We start from the raw sequence: 21,025 nt of genomic DNA on the forward strand, positions 1-21,025 counted from the left end.
GTCAGACAATAACAACTTCAGGCAAAGATGCAGAGAAAATGGAACTTCATACATTAATGAATGGAATATAAAACACTGTATTCACTTTGGAAAACAAATTCTCAGTTTCTTAAAGCTAAACATCCCCAAATGCCCACTGATGGATGAATGGATAAACAAAATGGTACTGTTTTGATGGTGTTGACACATGATATAATAATATTCAACCCTAAAACTGAATGAAATTCAGACACATGCTACTATATGAACCTTAAATACATTTTTGTTAATAGGCCAGACAAATGTTGTATGATTCCACTTAAATGAGGTACTTAGAATAGTTAAAGAAATACAAAGTAGAATGGTGGCTACCCGGGGCTGGATGGAGGGGAGAACGGGGAGTTATTGTTTAACTGGTATAGAGATGATATAAAAGTTATGGATATGGATAATGGTGACAGTTGCACAATAATCTGAATGCACTTAATGTCACTAAATTGTACACTTAAAAATGATTAAAATGGTAAATTTTGTTATGTATGTTTTACCACAAAAATAATAAAAAGTTAAACATAAATTTATATATGACTCAGAAATTCCACTTCTAAGAATTTACCCAAGAGAAATGAAAATACATATCCAAAGACTTTTATACTAATATCCATCAAAACATTACTGATAATCATAAAAAATATAAACAACCCAACTGTTCCTCAATTGATGAATAAAACAGAATGTGAAGTGTGTCTGTCTCTGTCTCATAGAGATAAACATATATATCTTCTGTATATATACACACAATCATACATATATAAACATATGTACATTTATGTGTATATGTGTGTCTATATTTACAGCTATAGCTGGTACACACACAAGAAGAATACTCTTCAGCAGTACAAAGAAACAGAACACCATTATAAGCTATAACAGAACAGGGATGAACCCTAAAAATGTAATGCTGAGTAAAAAGGCCCAATTCAAAACACTATAATATTATATGATTTAATTTATCAATTTAATGTGTTAAGTTGAGACAGAAAGTAGACCACTGGTTGCCTAAGAATGAGGGTGGCAACTGGTATAAACTTCAATAAACATAAGGAGTCATTTTGGGGGATGGAAATGTTTAAAACTGAACTATGGTGATAGTTGTACACTTCTGCAACTTTATTAAAAAGTACTGCTTTGTATGCTCAAAAGGATGAATTTTATGATATATAAATTATAACCCAATAAAGCTGTTTAAAAATAATTTTTTCATTGTCAGGCAATTAACTCCCACTTACTTTTTTAAGATAACAGTTTTATTGAAATATAATTCACATATTATACCACTATGTATCATATTTTTTGGACTGTAAGATGCACCCCTCCAAATTTGGGAGGAAAATGGGGGTGCATGTTACAGTCTGAATGTAGCTTATCTGGCTCAGTGGGGGGGGGGGGCGGTGGTGGAGCGGGTTTTTTTTCCCTATTTTCCTCCTCTAAAACCTAGGTGCATCTTATGGTCTGGTGCGTCTGATAGTTCAAAAAATATGGTATTTAAAGGGTGTGATTTAAGGGTTTAATGGTCTTCAGTATGTTTCTAGAGTTGTGCAATCCTAACCTCAATCAATTTTAGAACATTTCCATCAACTCCCCCCAAATCCCACACCCATTTAGTGGTCACTCCCCTCGTCTCTGATGACCACCCCTGCACAACCACCAATCTACTTTCTACCTCTACAGATTTGTTTTTTCTGGATGTTTCATATAAACAGAATCGTATAATGTGGTCATTTGTGACTGACTTCTCGTACTTAGCACAGTGTTTTCAAGGTTCACCTTTGTTGTAGTGTATCTTTTTTATGGGCAAATCACATTCCATTGTAAGTATATAGCACATTTTATTTATCCATTCATTGGCTAAATGTTAAGGGTTGTTTCTACTTTTTGGATATTATGAATAATGTTGCTTTGAACATTTGTTTACAAGTTTTTGTGTGGACATTTGCTTCATATCTCTTGGGCATATACCTAGGAGTGAAATTGCTGGGTCATATCATCAATCTATGTTTAACCTTTTGAGGAATTTCAGGACTGTACTCCAAAGCGGCTGTGACATTTACACTCCCATCAGCGCTGTGAGGGCTCTGATTTCTCCACACCCTGTCCCATGCTTCTTATTAGCAGTCTTTTTGAGTATAGCCATTCTACTGGGGATAAAGTGTTATCTCTCCATAGTTTTGATTTGCATTTTCTTGATGGCTAATGATGTAGAACATCTTTTCATATGCTTATTGGCCATTTGTATGTCTTCTTTGGAGAATGGCTATTCAGATTCTTTGCTCATTTTTAAATTGGTACATTTGTCTTCTTAATGTTGAGCTGTGAGAGTTCTTTATTCTATATACAAGTTCCTTATCACATATATTATTTGCAAATATACTGTCTCATTATGTGGGCTTTTTTCTTGCTTTCTTGATGGTATTCTTCCTAGCAAAAAGTTTTAGATTTTTTTTTAAATCTTCACCAAAGAATTTATTATTATTACTGATTTTAGAAAGAGGGAAAGAGGTAAGAAAGGACAGGGAGAGAGGAGGAGGGAGGGAGAGAGAGGGAGAAGGAGAAAAGAGGAGAGAGGGAGGGAGAAGAGGGGAAGGGGGAGGGAAGAGAGAGGGGGTGGGAGGGAGGGAGAAAGAGAGAGAGAGAAACATCAATCCACTGCCTGGCTGCCTCCCTAGGCCTCCCAACCAGGGAAAACTGCAACCTAGGAATGTGCCCTGGCCCGGATTGGATCCACAACCTTTTGGTGGACTGGGCAATGCTCTAACCAAGTGAGCCATCAGGCCAGGGCAAACCATTTTTAATTTTGATAAACTCCAATTTATTTATTTTTCATTTTGTTGAAGAAGGTTATGAAAATTTAAGCCTATGTTTTCTTTTCCAGGTTTTATAGTTTTAGGTCTTAGAATTAGGCCTTTGATCCATTTTGAATTATTATTTTTTGTACATGTGTGAGGTAGGAGCCACTAATTTTTTAAAAAGATACAGGGGCAGATGTTGAGAGAATTGGGGACCAGATAAGTAAAACTGTACCTCTACTGTGACAGTTCTGGTAATAATCCAGACTACATGAAACACGTGTTTCTGTGCAGCTATCTTTTTTTGCTACACAAAGCCATTCATTCTTATACCCTTTCTTTGAAGAAGGGGGCATGCCTGAATGTAATTTGGCATAGCAAGGAGGAAATACTGTATTTTGCTCAGTGATCACAGGAAACCAGTGGCAAAGCCAAGAGCAGACAAAGGATGGTTGACTTGCAGGTCTCAGTTCTACCCTGTGGCAGGAATACCTCAATTACCGACTTTCCTTTTTCCAATTCAGTAATAGGACCCTGAATTTTTCTGGGTGCATAGCCAACCAACCAGGGATTATATTGCTCAGACTTCCTGCAGCTAAGTGTGGCCATGTGACTTAGCATTAGCTAACAGACTTCAAAATAAAGTGATCTACCTTCAGGTCATATCTTTTTAAAAAAAAATCACTTGCCCTCTGCTTTCTCTTTCTTCCCTCTTTTGCAGAAGAGACCTCAGACATGGTGCTAGTAAGCGACTTGTGATCATGTAGATGAGGGGTGTTAAACTCATTTTCTCCTGGGGCCACATCAGCCTTGTGGTCACCTTCAAAGGGCCGAATGCAATTTTAGTACTGGATAAATGTAACCACTTCTTAAGTGGGGTCTAGGAGGTCAGAGCGGCCACTGGGTAGAAATAAGGTGCCAGGCGGGATAAAACAAGTTGGAGGGCTGGATTTGGCCTGCAGGGCTTGTGTTGCCACCTGTGGGGTAGATGAAGAAAACATACCAGGATAGTGGCTGTTGACTGAGGCTGAACATTAGAATCACCTGGGGAGATTTAATTAAATGTTGGTCTTCGTTCATTCAAAAAGATACAGATACTGCTATGTTCAATGCAGTATTATTTACAATAGCCAACAGATGGAAACGACCTAAGTGTCCATTGATAGATGGACAACAAAGTGGTACACATATACAATGAAATATTACTCAGCCATTAGAAAATGAAATTTGGCTATTTATGACAACATGGAAGGACCTAGGGGGTATTATGCTAAGTGAAATAAGCCAGTCAGAGAAAGACAAACACTGTGTGATTTCACTTATATGTGGAATCTAAAATAGATGAATACACAAAACAGAAACAAACTCATAAATAGAGAAAAAAACTGATGGTCACCAGATGGGAAGAGGTTGGGGAGACGGGTGAAAAGGTGAAAGGGATTAAAAAGTACAAATTGCCAGTTATAAAAAAACTCCCAGGAGGTAGAGAAGATGGTGGAGAGATAGGTGGGAACATAGTCCACTTCCCCTCAACGCCAGTGAAATACCTAGTTGATCTGAGGAGCAGAGCGAACAGCCAACAGTATTCCAGCATATATGAAGATCGGAGACCAAAGATAGAGGACATCAAAAGATCAGACGGTATGAAGAGTGCTTAAGGACAATAAGATCCCCGGGACCCACGTGGGGACGAGGGCGACTGAAGCCCCCACCCGGGAGCAGGGTCTGCTGCAGGATTCTTGGGAGAGAGCCAGGCTGGGCTGTGTGAGCAGCCAGGTGCTTGTTTGGACCAGGGGGGCTTGAATAGGAAGAATATCTCAAAAAGGAAAAGAAAATAGAGGCACGTAGTAGCTAGTTAGAGAACTCTCCACAGCAGCTGCAGCCTCTGGTGCCCCTCCCACCTCAGCCCCTGGACTGTGAACGCGGAAAAGCAGCCCCGGTGCTCACCTGAAGCCCGGCTGGCTGGCGCTCATCTAGGGGCCCACACCTGAAACCCCAGGTGGGCGGGCGCCCTGATAAGCACCTGGCTGCCTGGGAGCACAGACAAAAAGCTCCTGGGTGAGCGCGAAACCAGATCAGTGGCTGGCTGCCCCCACACAGAGACCCAAAGCAGGGGACCAGCAACCAACCAAAGTCCAAAGCAGAGATCAGCCACACAACCCGATCAATGACCTGGCTGCCTGCAGGCAACCACAGCCAAAAGCACTGGTTCTAAAAAACTCCTACGTAGCCCCTGCGCATAGAACTCTGCAGGGCCTACTGGCTCTCTAGGAGGAAGGCAGAACGCCCAGCAGAGGGGAGCTGCAGGGCTAGGAGAGATTGCATTCCCTGGAAAGACTCGACCCAGTACGGGGCTGAACTACCCCATAGCAGCACCCAGAGCCCCTAGCATCTAAGACAGCAAAGAGCAAGAAGGTGGAATGTGAGTTGCCCCGAATTGGTGCAAATCAAGGACAGCATAGCTGGTGAACTAAAGGCCTAGTGGGGAGCAGAAGGACTCGGAGGAACTAGACTGAAGGCTGAACAACAGCGAAGAGTGTGGCTCAAGGAGGGAGAAAAGTGAAACCAATCCTTCCAACCACCCCCTCCCGTTGCACAGACAGGATGACCAGCAGAACTAACCTGACCAGTTTAAAGCCAGCAGAAGACCTTCTTTTTTTTTTCTCTCTCTCTCTTTTTTTCTCTTTTTTCTTTCCTTCTTTCCCCCTGAATTCCTTCTTCCTTTCTGTCCTTCTTTCTTTTTTTATTCCTTCTTCCTTCCATCCTTTACCATTTTTATTCCTTCTTCCCGCCTTCTTTTATTTATTCTGTTGTTTTAATTTTTGTTAAAAAATTCCTTCTTATCTTGCCTCCGATCTTTCTTTATTCCTACTCCCTTCCTTCCTTTCCCTTTCTATTCCTTTTTTCCCTCCTTCCGGTTTTTTTTTTTTTTTTGCCCCCATTCCTCTTTTTCCCACAGGTGAGACAAGAAAACCTGGAGTGCTGAAAAGACCAGAGTAAGACTGTGTTACACCCATAAATGTCAGCTCAAGACCAGTGAGCACAGGAGATTAAGGACACAGCAACACTGAATCCCATTGGCATTCTACCATAGAAGTTCATACCATAAACCCAGGCAGTCAGAATACATCAATTTAAGAAGCAGAGGCTAACAAGAAGAGTCTCACAAACAATGGGAAGACAAAGAAACAATTCCCAAATGAAAGGAAAGGAGGAAGCCTCAGAAAGAATGCTAACTGAAAAAGAGGCAAGTCAACTATCAGATACTGAGTTCAAAGCAATGGTCATCAGGAAGCTCACTGAGCTCTCTGAGCTCACAGAGAACTACCAGAAACTACAGGGAAACTACAATGAACTCACTGCAAACTATATCAACATGAAAAAGGAAATAGAAACTATCAACAAGGGCAAAGAGGAAATGAAGAATACAATTTCTGAATTGAAGAACACAGTAGAGGGAATGAAAAACAGACTTGATGAAGCAGAGGATCGGATCAGCGAGCTGGAGGACAAAGTAGAAAAAAACACCCAGAAAGAGCAAGAAAAGGAAAAGAGGCTCAGAAAGAATGAAGAGGCAATAAGGGAAATGCAGGACAACATGAAACGTAACAATATCCGAATAATAGGAATACCAGAAGGAGATGAAGAAGAGCAAGGGATAGAAAACCTGTTTGAAAAAGTAATGATGTAAAATTTCCCTAATCTGAGGAGAGAAAAAGTCACCCAAATCCAGGAATCACAGAGAGTCCCAAGCAAGAGGAACCCAAAGAGACCCACTGCAAGACACATCATAATTAAAATGGCAAAATTCCAAGACAAAGAGAGGATCTTAAAGGCAGCAAGGGAGAAAAAGGAAGTAACATACAAGGGAGCCCCAATAAGGTTAGCAACTGACTTCTCAATGGAAATGCTCCAAGCCAGAAGAGAATGGCAAAAAATATTCCAAGTAATGAGAACCAGAGGCCTCCAACCAAGACTACTTTACCCAGCAAGGCTCTCAATCAAGATAGAAGACCAAATAAAGAGCTTCCCAGACAAAAGAAGTCTAAAAGAATACAGCTCCACCAAACCAGCTCTGCAAGAGATGCTAAAGGGACTGCTTTAAGGAAAGGAAGGAAAAGAGAAAGACAGAGGAACACAGGTAGGAAAAAATGGCAATGAATAACTACCTACTGATAATAACCTTAAACGTAAATGGATTAAATGCTCCAATCAAAGGACATAGAATAGCTGAATGGATAAGAAAACATGACCCACACATATGCTGCCTACAAGAGATCCATCTCAGGACAAAAGACTTACACAGACTGAAAGTGAAGGGCTGGAAACAAATTTTCCAAGCAAATGGACAGGAAAAAAAAGCAGGGGTAGCAATACTCATATCAGACAAAATAGACTTCCAAAGAAGGGCCATAAAGAGAGACCCAGAAGGTCACTTCATAATACTCAAAGGAAGAATCCACCAAGAAGACATAAACATTGTAAATATATATGCACCCAACATAGGAGCACCCAAATACATAAAGAAAATCTTGGAGGATTTCAAGAAAGATATTGACAGCAACACAATTATAGTAGGGGACTTTAACACCCCACTGTCAAAAATGGACAGGTCTTCCAAACAAAATATCAACAAGGATATTGTGTCACTGAACAATACCCTAGAGGAAATGGACTTAACTGATATATACAGAGCTTTTCATCCCAAAGAAGCAAAATACACATTCTTTTCAAGTGTCCATGGAAGTTTTTCAAAGATAGACCACATGATAGGACACAAAGCAAGCCTCAACAAATTCAAGAAAATTGAAATCATACCAAGCATTTTCTCTGACCACAAGGGACTGAAACTAGAAACCAACCCCAAAGGAAAAAACCCAAAACACTCAAAATCATGGAGACTGAATAGCATGCTATTAAACAATGCATGGGTCAAGAACGAGATTAGGGAAGAAATCAAAAACTTTCTGGAAACAAATGAAAATGAACTCACAACAACCCAAAACCTATGGGACACAGCAAAGGCAGTCCTGAGAGGGAAGTTCATAGCAATACAGGCCTACCTTAAGAAGATAGATACAGTTCAAAGAAACAACCTAAACCTATGCCTACAAGAACTGGAGGAACAACAACAAAGACAGCCCAGAGCAAGCAGAAGGGAGGAAATAACCAAGATCAGAGCAGAGTTAAATGACATAGAGACTAAAAGCACAATTCTAAGGATCAATGAATCCAGGAGCTGGTTCTTTGAAAAGATAAACAAAATCGACAAGCCTTTAAGTAGGCTCATCAAGAAGAAAAGAGAGAGGATCCAAATAAACACAATTAAAAATGTAAGAGGAGAGATTACAACTGATACCACAGAAATACAAAGGATTGTAAGAAATTACTATGAAGAACTGTATGCTAAGAAATTTGAAAACCTAGATGAAATGGACACATTTCTAGAAAAATATAATCTTCCAAAACTGAATGAAGAAGAAGCAGAAAACCTGAACAGACCAATAACAGCAGATGAAATTGAAGCAGTCATCAAAAAACTCCCAACACACAAAAGCCCTGGACCAGATGGTTTCACAGGAGAATTCTACAAAGCATTTAAGGAAGAGCTAACCCCTATATTTCACAGACTATTTGAAAAAATCCAAACTGATGGAAGACTCCCAAACTCTTTTTATGAAGCCAGCATCATCCTAATCCCAAAATCAGATAAAGACACAATGAAGAAAGAAAACTTCAGGCCAATATCGCTGATGAACATAGATGCTAAAATTCTCAACAAAATATTGGCAAACCGCATCCAGCAATACATTAAAAAGATCATCCACCATGACCAAGTGGGATTCATCCCAGGGATGCAAGGGTAGTACAATATTCGCAAATCAATAAACATAATACATCACAGCAATAACTGCAAAGACAAAAGTCACATGATCATATCAATAGATGCAGAAAAAGCATTTGATAAGATACAGCACCCATTTCTGATAAAAACACTCAGCAAAGTGGGAATAAAGGGAGCATTCCTCGACATAATAAAGGCCATATATGAGAGACCTACAGCCAACATCACACTCAATGGTCAAAAACTTAGAGGTTTCCCACTAAGATCAGGAACAAGACAAGGATGCCCTCTCTCACCACTCCTATTCAACATAGTATTGGAAGTCCTAGCCACAGCAATCAGACAAGAAAAAGAAATAAAAGGCATCCAAATTGGAAAGGAGGAAATGAAACTGTCACTGTTTGCAGACGACATGATAGTGTACATGGAAAATCCTATAGACTCCACCAAAAAACTACTCGACCTAATAAATGAATTTGTCAAAACAGCTGGATACAAAGTCAATACTCAGAAATCAAAGGCATTCCTGTACACCAACAACAAAACTGCAGAAACAGAAATCAGGAAAAAAATCCCATTTGATACAGCAACAAGAAAAATAAAGTACCTAGGAATAAACCTAACCAAGGAGGTAAAAGACCTGTACTCAGAAAACTACACAACACTGAAGAAAGACATTAAGGAAGACACAAACAAATGGAAGCATGTACCATGCTCATGGATTGGAAGAATTAACATCATCAAAATGGCCATACTACCCACAGCAATGTATGGATTCAATGCAATCCCTATTAGAGTACCTATGACATATTTCACAGATATAGAACAAACATTGCAGAAATTCATATGGAACCATAAACGACCCCGAATAGCTGCAGCAATTTTGAGAAAGAAGAACAAAGCAGGAGGGATCACAATACCTGATATCAAACTGTATTACAAGGCCACTGTCATCAAAACAGCCTGGTACTGGCATTGAAACAGGCACATAGACCGATGGAACAGAACAGAGAGCCCAGAAATAAACTCAAGTCTTTACAGTCAATTAATATTTGACAAAGGAGGCAGGAGCATAAAATGGAGCAAAAATAGCCTCTTCAACAGATGGTGTTGGGAGACCTGGACAGCTACGTCCAAAAAAATGAAACTCGATCACCAACTTACACCATACACGAAAATAAACTCAAGATGGATAAAAGACTTAAATATAAGTTGTAACACCATAAAAGTCCTTGAGGAAAACATTGGCAGGAAAATCTCAGACATTCCATGCAGCAACATCCTCACAGACACATCCCCGAAAGCAAGGGACATAAAGGAAAGAATAAACAAATGGGACCTCATCAAAATAAAAAGCTTCTGCATGGCTAAAGAAAAGAAAACAGCACCAAATTACAAAGAGAACCAACAGTATGGGAAAACATATTTGCTAATGATACCTCAGACAAGGGCCTGATCTCCAAAGTATATAAGGAACTCACACGACTCCACTCCAGGAAGACAAACAACCCAATTAAAAAATGGGCAAAGGACTTGAACAGACACTTCTCCAAGGACGACATACAGAGGGCCCAGAGACATATGAAAAGATGCTCAGCCTCACTAGCCATCAGAGAGATGCAAATTAAAACCACAATGAGGTACCATCTCACACCAGTCAGAGTGGCCAACATAAACAAATCCACAAACAAATGTTGGAGAGGATGTGGAGAAAAGGGAACCCTCGTGCACTGTTGGTGGGAATGCAGACTGGTGAGGCCACTGTGGAAAACAGTATGGAATTTCCTCAGAAAACTAAAAATGGAACTGCCCTTTGACCCAGAAATTCCGCTGCTGGGATTATACCCTAAGAACCCTGAAACACCAATCCAAAAGAACCTGTGCACCCCAATGTTCATAGCAGCACAATTTACAATAGCCAAGTACTGGAAGCAACCTAAGTGCCCATCAGCAAACGAGTGGATCCACAAACTATGGTATATTTACAGAATGGAATTCTATGCAGCAGAGAGAAAGAAGGAGCTTATACCCTTTGCAATAGCATGGATGGAACTGGAGAGCATTATGCTAAGTGAAATAAGCCAGGCGGTGAGGGACAAATACCATATGATCTCACCTTTAACTGGAACATAAGTAATAGAAGAAAAAAGCAAACAAAATATAACCAGAGACATTGAAGTTAAGAACAGTCTAACAATAGCCGGGGGGTGGGGGGGGACAGTGGGAAGAGGGGATTACAGGAACTACTATAGAGGACACATGGACAAAACCAAGGGGGAGGGTGGAGGTGGGGGAGGGAGGTGGGTTCAGCTGGGGTGGGGTGGAGGGATGGGGAGAAAAGGCATACAACTGTAATTGAATAACAATAAAAATTAAAAAAAAAAGCTCCCAGGGATGTCAAATAGAGCAGAAGGAACGTAGTCAATAATACTGTAATAACTATGTCAAATGGTTACTAGACTTATCGGGGTGTTCGCTTTGTAAGTTATATAAATTTCTAACCACTATGTTACATACCTGAAACTAATATGTTGTATGTCAACTGTAACTAACAAATAAATTTTAAAAATCTAAAGAGAAAAACTCTGGTGTTTGGATCTCACCCCAGAGATTCTGATACAATTGGTTTGAAGTGCCACCTGAGATCAGGGTGTTAGAAACCGCCCAGATGGCCCTGGCTGGTGTTGCTCAGTGGACTGAGTGCCGGCCTGCAAACCAAAGGGTGGCAGGTTCCACTCCCAGTTTGGGCACATGCCTGGGTTGTGGGCCAAGTTCCCAGCATGGAGTGCATGAGAGGCAACCACACATTGCTGCTTCTCTCCCTCTCCCCCTCCCTTCACCTCTCTAAAAATAAATAAATAAAATCTTAAAAAAACAAAAAAACAACTGCCCAGATGAATCAAACATGTGGCCAAGGTTAAGGCCTCTCTACTCCAGGGCACTGGTTTTTAAACTTGAACATGCATCAGTATCAACCAGTGGGACTATTAAAACATGACTTTCTGAGGTACCTGCCCCAGGTGTTTCATTTAGTATGCCCGGGGTGAAGCCTGAGAATTCGTATTTTAACACGTTCCCAGGTGATACTGCTGTGATGGTCCATGGACAACCTTTAAAAACCTGCAGGAGATCTCAAAGTAACAAGACAGAAAGGACCTGAGCCCCAGTAGCCAGCCTGTTTTCCTTAAAACATTCACCTACCCTATAATATTACCTTAAAGAGAAATAAGTTTATCCTGAACTGTAACAGCAGCTTAGCTTGTACCTGCACACACATTCCTTAGATCACATTGTTTCAACAGGGAGAAAAGTAAAGGTGTAACATGTTTTTCTCATTTTATGCAAATTCACATGTAAAATCTAAACCCTCTTGGCTTTAAAGATATTTTCCTACAAGAGAAGGATGGCCTGGAATACCACACTGTTTCCAACAGACTCCTTCATGGTAATGGGTGAACACAACGCACAGAGTTCTGTTTTGGCAGCACTGTTAGGGCTGGGGGGATTATGATCCAAGCAGGCAGTTCATTTACTGTTCCCAGTTAAGTCCCAGTCATAGCTGGGTAACTCAAAGCTTCAATGCAGATTTGCTTGGATGCAAACTAACAATGATTCTGAATGCTGTAGAAAGCCTTTCTAAATAGCAGAGAGGGAGTGGATCTGAGTCTTTTCTCTCCTCCCCTCTTCACACCTAATACAAAAGGGACTCAGAGCCCAGCAGTTCTTTCACTTAATTTTCATGACACGACCTTGGGTCTTTATGACACCAACCTGAGTAGCCAAGGGGCCGGGAGATCTGTGGGCAGAGAGAGAGGCTGGTAGGAGGTTACCTATGTGGGAAATATATTTCAGTCCCAATCTCTCTTTGGTAAAACTTTTTGCTAGTGTTTAATTACTTCCTGAAAACACTCACATATTAAAAGAAGGTGGGCAGGTAGGATTGGAAGACTGTAGAGTAGAAAGAGAGAGAGAGAGAAAGGGAAGGCACTCAACTCACCTTACGAACTGGCTAAATAAGGCTGTTGTGTTGCGGATGATGCGGGCCGCCTGGGATTCCTCACGCTGGCATCTCTGCAGTGTTAACCCATCGTCCATGTGGCCTTCCTGATGGAGTATGACCTACAGAGCAAAGCCCACAGGGGCCAGGTTACACATGACTCCACAGCTGGGCACTCAACATTTCTTTCAGGGTTTCCCTCCATCCTTGTTCTCTTTCTCCCCAACCAAGTTCCCCTGGGTCCATTTTGAAAATGGGACATTAACAAAGTTATTTTGCCCACACACCCTTGTACTGACATATGAATCATTCCTGATTTTATGTGCCCTCAATTTTATGTGCCACCATGGTATGAATTACAATAAATTCCTTGGACCTAGATGGTCAATTTGAATGGGTGAAAACGCATTTTATAATAGATTTTTCTCTTAAAGTGAACACAAAGCTTACTCTTGGCCATGGAAAAAGTTCTTTTGTTAGACACTTTTCCTTCAGAGGTACTAAACTGAGAAAAAAGAAAGACACATTAAAGCAAAACCCTCTGCTGGGTCAGGCTTGGATTTCTCTCCTAAGGATAGGTACACTGGGTTAGCTCACTGCTGAACTGAGGAAGCAGCACAAGATGGTAGGGAGCTTCTCAGGGAGGTTAGAAAGAAGGCTTGAAAGCATAGGCCCTAGTATCAGCAACCTGAGTTCTAACCCTGCTATGCACTTCCCAGCTGTGTGACCTTAGACAAGTTACTTAACCTCTCTCTGCTTCAACTTCACTGTCTGCAACAAGACTTATCTGGAAGGGTTGTTTGGAAGATTAGATGATTTACAAGTAAATCATGTAGCATGTTTCCTAGGATACGGGGTACTCAATGAATGTTTGTTATAAGGGGCAGCATGTTACTGATCGCAGATCTAGAAGCTAAGCATGCTTATCGATCACCATGATACAATTTTCGGTGGGGCTAGTGGCTTTGGGTATGGAGGTCAGTAGTTTTCTCCTTAAAAGGGTCAAGTATGTGCAGATATTCACTGGGGTGGTTTGACTGGAGTTCAAATCAGGGTCAAATCTTGATTCGGGTTTCTGGCATGGTCTCCTCCTGATATGAGCAAGTGATGGAAGACCATCCACAGGTCCTGAGTGACTGGAGGTGGTGGTGGTGGTCTGTCAGTCTGTATGTCAAATAAGTCAAACCCAAGGCTTTAGAAAACATCTTTAGAATAAGGATTTTTGGTCTTTCTTACTTTGGTCTCACTCAGCACAGAGAAACAATTTATTTCCCTTTCCATGATAAAATCTCTTTTTTATTAGTTTTCTTCTGAAGATATGTCCTGATATACTGAATATGTATATGAAGAATACTGGCATGCAAAAGTGGATGATCATTTTTGAAAAAGACTTCACATCCCATCTACATATTATAGTTTAAGTGCCAGCAAAGGATGCCCTTACCATTGGAGCCACCATTTCAAAACATGACTTTGCCAGAACTTCCCAGCAACTGGTTAACAATGTCAATTTATTTATTTATTTATTTATTTATTTATTTATTTATTTATGTTGTTGTTGTTGTTGTTCAAATACAGTTATCTCCATTTCCCCCTAACTCCCCCTGCCCCACCCATCCCCGCCTCCCACCCTCGATCCTCCCCCCCTTTGGCTTTGTCCATGTGTCCTTTGTACATGAAACATTGCCACTGGGTTCACCTTGGCCTCATTTCCAGCTTTCTGGTCCCTAAAGACTAAAATCCTTAGGCTTTGATTGTTCACATAACACATTCAAACTGACCAGCCCAATAAGAGAGGGAGAAGCAGGGAAGCGCAGCTGTTAGAATACTGTTTTTATGTGACCCCCTGATGTCTACAGCCCAGTTCCTAAGGTCCTTATCTTGGAGGAATTCCATAGCCCAACAGCAGAGAGCACAAGCCTGAGATATGAATGGGAAAGAGGGTACTTTCTTTAAGGTGAGTTTACCATTCATTAGGTTTCTCATGGTGTCTGTTCTCCATTGGTCTTCCTAGGTTCCTATTTTGTTTGTTCCATAAAACACAGATTTGGACATCCTTTGTATTTTTAGAGGGGAGCTTGACCTGCTCCTCGGGAAATGGAGCAAGACAACCCTGTCAAGGGCTGAGCATTACAATACCATTGGGAGCTAGTTTCAGAAAGCACCCCCCAAATTCACATGCATGTTTCAGCAGTTAAGTGGACCTAGGGATTTGGCTCTGGAAGAGAAAGACAGGGACAGGCACAATAATTCAACCCCACAAACTGGGATCTCTTCTAGTTGACAGGGTCCTTTGAGTGTGTGCCTCCCCAGCCAGAGTTACAGCCAAGATGCACAAATTCCACTCTCCTTAAATGTCATTATTACCTTAGTAGGTATGAAAAATTGTGGAGGCTGTACATGATATTATCATACTCTCTAGACAGGATTTAATTTTCTTCTGTTGGGCTGGTAGGGTAGATGATGCATTTTTGGCATTGATTTTTAATCTGCCTACTATTTCTAGGGCATAGTCCTTATTCCTGGGCAGAGCCCTTTTGGGATTTAATTGAAAGCACTGTATTTTCAAGGGTCATTCCAAGTTAAGGGATCCTAAACCCCAGGCTCTCCCTCCCTAGTACTGTTCTACTGTCCACATCTCTGCTTTCCTCTTCTCCCTATGGCTGCTACTTTCTCTTTGCTACCTTACCTTCACACTCCATCCACAGTCAGCTTAAGATCCTAGAGGAAACTGCAGAGAATTTCAGTTCACGTTCCTACAGTTCCCTCCATTCTGGAATCTTGGCCCCGAGAGTCAGAGAAACCTGGGCTGACTGTCTGCAGTTCAGTGAAGCTGCAAATGACGCCACTATTCAGTGCTGCAACTCAGCAAACTCACGGAGGGAGAAGTGGTGACAAAGGTGGGGCTCACTTTAGTGCACTTACGTCCTATCTGGGAGCTTTAGCGCTCACGGCCTGGGTGCTCTGGTATTTGAAACCTTCAAATGGTTCATTGGATTTTCTTGTGTTTTATCCCGCCTTTACAACTGTCTGCAGAGGAAGGGTTGGACTCATACAAGCTACTCAGTGTGGCCTCTTATTAATTCTATTCTCTATCTCCTCTTCATACTTTTATTTCCCTTTTCTGGATATTTTCCTGGTATGTTTTGCTTTACACAAAAGTAAGCTATTACCTTATGGTCTGCTCCCAGCCTCCTTTCTTACAAGCACCGTCATTTGGGAAACTTTTCATCATCTCCACACTAGGCTGAACTACACTGTACAATGCCTCCTAGAACTTTATCTGGGACTCCTTGACATGCAAACCTGTGTTTTGTGGGGGGTTTCCAAAAAAAAAGAAAAAAAAAAGGATCATGCCCTTGGCATCTATTTTCTGGTTCCCATCAAAAGGAACAGTTTTATGACAATTGACTTTCCAGTAAGAAGGTGCTGTATGTGTCCAAGCCAGTTTTCCATTATAACAGGCTGTGATGGACCACTCAACTGTGGAAACATCCTCTGTGGAGACAGCACCATTCTACAATGTCTCATTTTTCTACATGTTGGTTTCTGCGGGCTTTTTATCATGCAATCTGCTTTTTCTCTGTAGGGATTCTATTTCATCTCTCTATTATGAAAACTACACAGTAACTCAATTATCCACTTAAATGGAGGGAGCAATGATGTGGTTAATCCCCAAACAGGATACCAGTTGCTTCTGTCTCGGTGTGACACAATTCTGGACAGCCTTTCTGACCCCTCACCTTTCTTTTCAGAGGTCCAAGGCGGGATGTTTTGGCATCTTGTGCTTTGTAGGTCACCCACAGACCACTGGCTACATGCTGGACAAAGCAGAGAGAATCTCCGTACTTGATTTCTGGAACTCCCATGCCTTCTATATCTCTTTTGTGACTGGAATCTGGTTTCTCCTTGATTTCCTATTTCACCAAAAATGAAAAGATACAAATATAGGCAAGCCTGATTATACTGAAATGTAATATATGAAACAAATCACTCATGCTGAATTTGTAAGCCAGGGAACTGATTACCAAAATAATCATGATGTGTCTGTCCAAGCTAGGATTTCAGAAAGGCTGTTAATTGTAAAATCAATGGATTTCAAGTTCTGGCTACTTTAGTGATTACTAATTTAAGTCAATGGGAAAAGGAGACAGCTGGTAGGTCTGTTGTTGGTTCTCATCTTATATAATTCTCCATTATATTTTCTAAATTTTCTCATCCTGATTTCCCCTAATAATTAACTCTTCATTTGTCAATTAGCTTATTTTCACTAAGCTTTGTATATTCCATAATTTTAATGGCTATCTTATATAAATGCTTTAGGGGCTTTAAATACATCTTCAAAAATATCTTTTATAGAAGTCAGCAGAGAAAGCAGGCCCCCAGAGGAGGCCAGGGGCTGCTGGGCCAATGCACAATTGTATGTTCATCTCCCATGGCCTCCTCGGTTGTGTGTTGCAGTCATGGGTCTTGTACTTCCATTGACATTGTTTCACTAAACTTAGTATCCAGAGTGAAAAAAAGGCGTCACCGTGCACTAGGTGTACCCTTGGTGACAGCCCAAGGTGCCTGTCACAGAATGCGTCAGGAAGTGTATGGTACCTCTGACCCTCGTCTATCAGGGCCTTCATGGTTCTACTCTACTTCCATTTCTTCTCTGCTCCTGCGTTAAACTGCTCATTTGTAAAACCCATGAGCTAGGCAGCATTTTTTTTTTTACACAATAAAAAAGTGTAGTGTGCTGTTCCCTTTGCTTGTGGCAACTCTACTTCCACTCTTAATGATAGAGCCAGAGCTGCATGTGTATTGAGCTCTACCCTGGGCAAGGCAGGGCTCTAACTTGTTTACACACATTAACTCTTCATAGCAGCCTCTGGTGCAGCTACAAATATTATCCCATTTTTTACAGAGGAGAAAATAAAGGTACATGAGTTGCCCAGGGTCACTCAATAAGGAGTGAAAGAGCCAAGATTTAAACCAGAAGTCCGGCTCCAGAGACTGTGCTCTTTCACACTGCTCTATACTCCCATGGACCCTTCAGCCCGCTGCTCAGGTGCCAACCTTCAGAGTGAATCTCTCCGCCTGTATTTCCCCAACACACCCTCATTCCTCTACTGAGCAGTTAGCAACTCTAACCGTGAATGTGCTTGTTTACATGACACTTTCCATTTGCCAAGCCATGAAAGAATCAAGGGAATGGGCCAGATTTAAGTTAATTTTAGATTCCTAGTCCAGAGAATCCAGCACCTATCAATTACTAAATAAACACATATTAAAGGAATAAATATATATGTTTATATATATTTTTCCTTTCAAATATGTTTTCATTTCAGCTCTTATTTCTTTCCTGCAAACCTTCATAGGAGTAAAACTAGTTATTTTGCACACATTTATAGGATCATTTTAAGCAATATTAACACTTCACAAGAAATTCTTATTTTTAATGTATGTTGAAATATTGGTGGATTGTTAAATATGACTTCTTTCTCAAAATGAACATTTCCAAAGGGACTTATTTCTGATTTTATTTTAAGAAGTCAATGGGAAAATAAAATTTGATATAGTAGGATTTCTTTATAGGCAACTGGTCAAGAGTGCATTTATTTATTCTAAAAAACAATGAATACTTGATTTTCACTTCATAAATATCCATAATTCTGTAGGCACTGAGGCCAGTAACAGACTTAAATATATCAAAGTTTTCATCTCCAGCCTGTTCTGTAACCACAGGAGGTGTAGCAAAATAAAAATAACATGATAGATAAATGTAAATAATTACACTGAATGCAAAGAGCTCACAGTTAAAATACTGTATGCTCCCAAACTATCAACAATCACAGTTATTTCATTTATTTTTTCACTTTTCACTTGTATAAATATGACTTTGCCAAAGGGAAAAAACTGTAGGATTTATTTTTCTAGAGTCTCTGAAATAAGTGGATCATTTTGTTTATAGAATGGAGTGTCTCTCTGTGTCTTCACTGTTATAAAATAGCATCACCTCTCAAAATTCTATGACGGTCACTGCAGTGGCTGCTTCTGATTTAAAATGGGATCAACAACAACAAAATCTAAAACATAAAGACAAACGAACACTAAAGCCAACCTAACGGAAACCTAAGCAACAACGATGATATGTGGTTAAGGGAGTGAGAGTGGTCCACGATAGAGACAAGCCTGGCTTGGCTGACAGCAGGTTGGTGATCTCCTTCTGACTTGAGCATGAACTAATGCTCCCCTCTCCATTTTCACTTAAGTATGGCCCCAGATGTACCCACTCTCTCCTGGAAATGGAACCTTCCCAAAGGATAGGGCTAATCCAATCACTTCCTTTCTATAACTCCCAAGTTCCTACAGAACACAGTTCTCATTTCTAACTTCTTATATACCATATGCTTTATTCAAATTGCACTATATTATTTTTGATATATCAAGTGTCCCTTCCTCTGGGTGTTTACTGGCATGATACTTTCTTCTTGGAACTCCCCTGCCTCATCTTTGCATATTTACATTTTATTCATCAAGCCTTTCGCAGGTCATCTTTGGATTTTCTCTGATCTTATGGAACTTGGCTTCACCTCCCTCAAAGCTCTTCACCATCTTCTACAATATGAGCCCTGTACTGGTCCACTTCTTGTCCCCTGCCAGGCTGAAAACTCTTCAAGAGCAAGACTGGGATTTGTTTGTCTTTGTATTCCACAAAATGCTCTCCGTAAAATAGGTTGCAAATAATTTTTTGTTTTCTTGGTCTGTGGGCATCAATTTGTCTGTTTATCTGCACAACCTTTCCTTGTTAGATAATGAGCTAATTCCAAGAAGGAACAGGTTACTTGTCCTAATATGTGTGGAAGGGTAATAGTAACCATTATGCCCATCTTCACTGAGAGGTTACTAAGGAAATGCCAGTGACCACATCATGATTATCACGTAAATACTTGGTTCAAGGTGATTAAGTTGCTGCTCTCCAGGTTGATTTAAGTTTTTTAGGACAAGGAAGGGAACTGGAATGAGTGTCTAGTGCTTACTTTGAGTGACATCTTTTGCTAAGCCCTTCGCAATGACAACATCATCATGTGAATTTACTAAGGACCCACAAAATGATATATGTGTTATACATGACACTTTAAGAACACTCTCTAAACCTTTCAATGGCCCTATTGTTTTTATTTCTCCTAGTTTATCAATGACAAAACTGAGAATTGCAGAGTTTGAGCATTTTCTAATAAGTAATGAAATATAATCCTAAATTAAGTATAAATCCAAGCCCATTTGTCAGCTGAACATAATTTTGTAATGTTTACCATTATCATAGTTACATATCAACTGTGTTAATGTCTTAGTTGTTTGAAGACTATGATAAAGAAGAAGTTGAAAATATATGCTATTATTTTATGGAAAATGGCTCTGGCTTTTTAAAAAATCCTCACTCAAGTATATGCTTATTGATTGTAGACAGAGATAAATGGGAAGGGGGAGAGAAAGAGAGAAATATCAATTTGTTGTCTTTCATACATGCTCCAACCAGACTGAACCCACAGCCTAGATATGTACCCTGACCAGGGATTGAACCCCGCAGCCTTTTGGTGTATGGGATGATGCTCCAACCAACCACATGGCCAGGGTGGTCCGGGGTTTGTATAAACTTCAGAAGTTGTATATAAAAACTCCTAATGACAATAAGGTGATGTGGTTTATATTCAAGGAAAAATAGGAGTTTGGAAGAAAGAAAAATTCACACTGCCTGGGCAGTTAGGAATGATTCTATTCAAGATTGACACTTGATGTGAGCTCAGCCAGGAGAGCAAGGAGAGGAAGGGAGTATGGAAGGGGATGGCATTCTAGGAGATGGAGAGTCACATAGTGAGGGAAGGAGAGTGTGGAAGCCCTGAAAGGGACCTGTACAGGACTCAACTTTATCCTATAGGTTCACGTTTCTCAATGTTGACAAACTGTCTGTAGGGGAAGAAGACTTGGCTAAGTAAGGTATCTTCTTTTATAAGTCAGAGGGAACATTAGGATAGTATAATATGGAGTCTATGAGTCTACAGTAAAAAGCAAATGACAACAGAAAAACCAAAACAACCTGTTGAACTCTGTTGAACACAGCATTACATTTCCTTTTCATTGAATTACTGTTTGGAACACCTCTTTGGAAAAGCCGGTGTGGGTAATGAAATCTACTGAAAATTTTCAGCAGGGGAATAACACAAGGGTTGCATCTTAGAATAATTGTTCCAGCAGCAGTACGAATGATGGATTGCAAAGAAACAAGGCTATAGACTAGCAAGTTGTCAGCTATGGCATTAGTAACAGTGTGATATCTTAAACAGAGCAAGTCCTAGCTCATGTTTATTAACC

At 40.4% G+C, this 21,025-nt stretch overlaps 1 protein-coding gene across 1 annotated transcript in view; it reads right to left on the reverse strand.

Moving 5' to 3' along the window:
* The window catches only part of RYR3 (ryanodine receptor 3), a 534,646-nt gene that overhangs the window by 252,264 nt on the left and 261,357 nt on the right, over window positions 1-21,025 (reverse strand). The window contains exons 11-12 of the mRNA XM_053928437.1: window positions 16,411-16,584; window positions 12,668-12,789 (exon numbers count right to left, since the gene is read on the reverse strand). Of these exons, the coding sequence (XP_053784412.1) occupies window positions 12,668-12,789; window positions 16,411-16,584 (296 nt within the window). The remainder of the gene's footprint in view (window positions 1-12,667; window positions 12,790-16,410; window positions 16,585-21,025) is intronic.

The sequence above is a fragment of the Desmodus rotundus genome, chromosome 7 (genome assembly GCF_022682495.2).
Source record: "Desmodus rotundus isolate HL8 chromosome 7, HLdesRot8A.1, whole genome shotgun sequence".
NCBI classification, from domain to species: domain Eukaryota; kingdom Metazoa; phylum Chordata; class Mammalia; order Chiroptera; family Phyllostomidae; genus Desmodus; species Desmodus rotundus.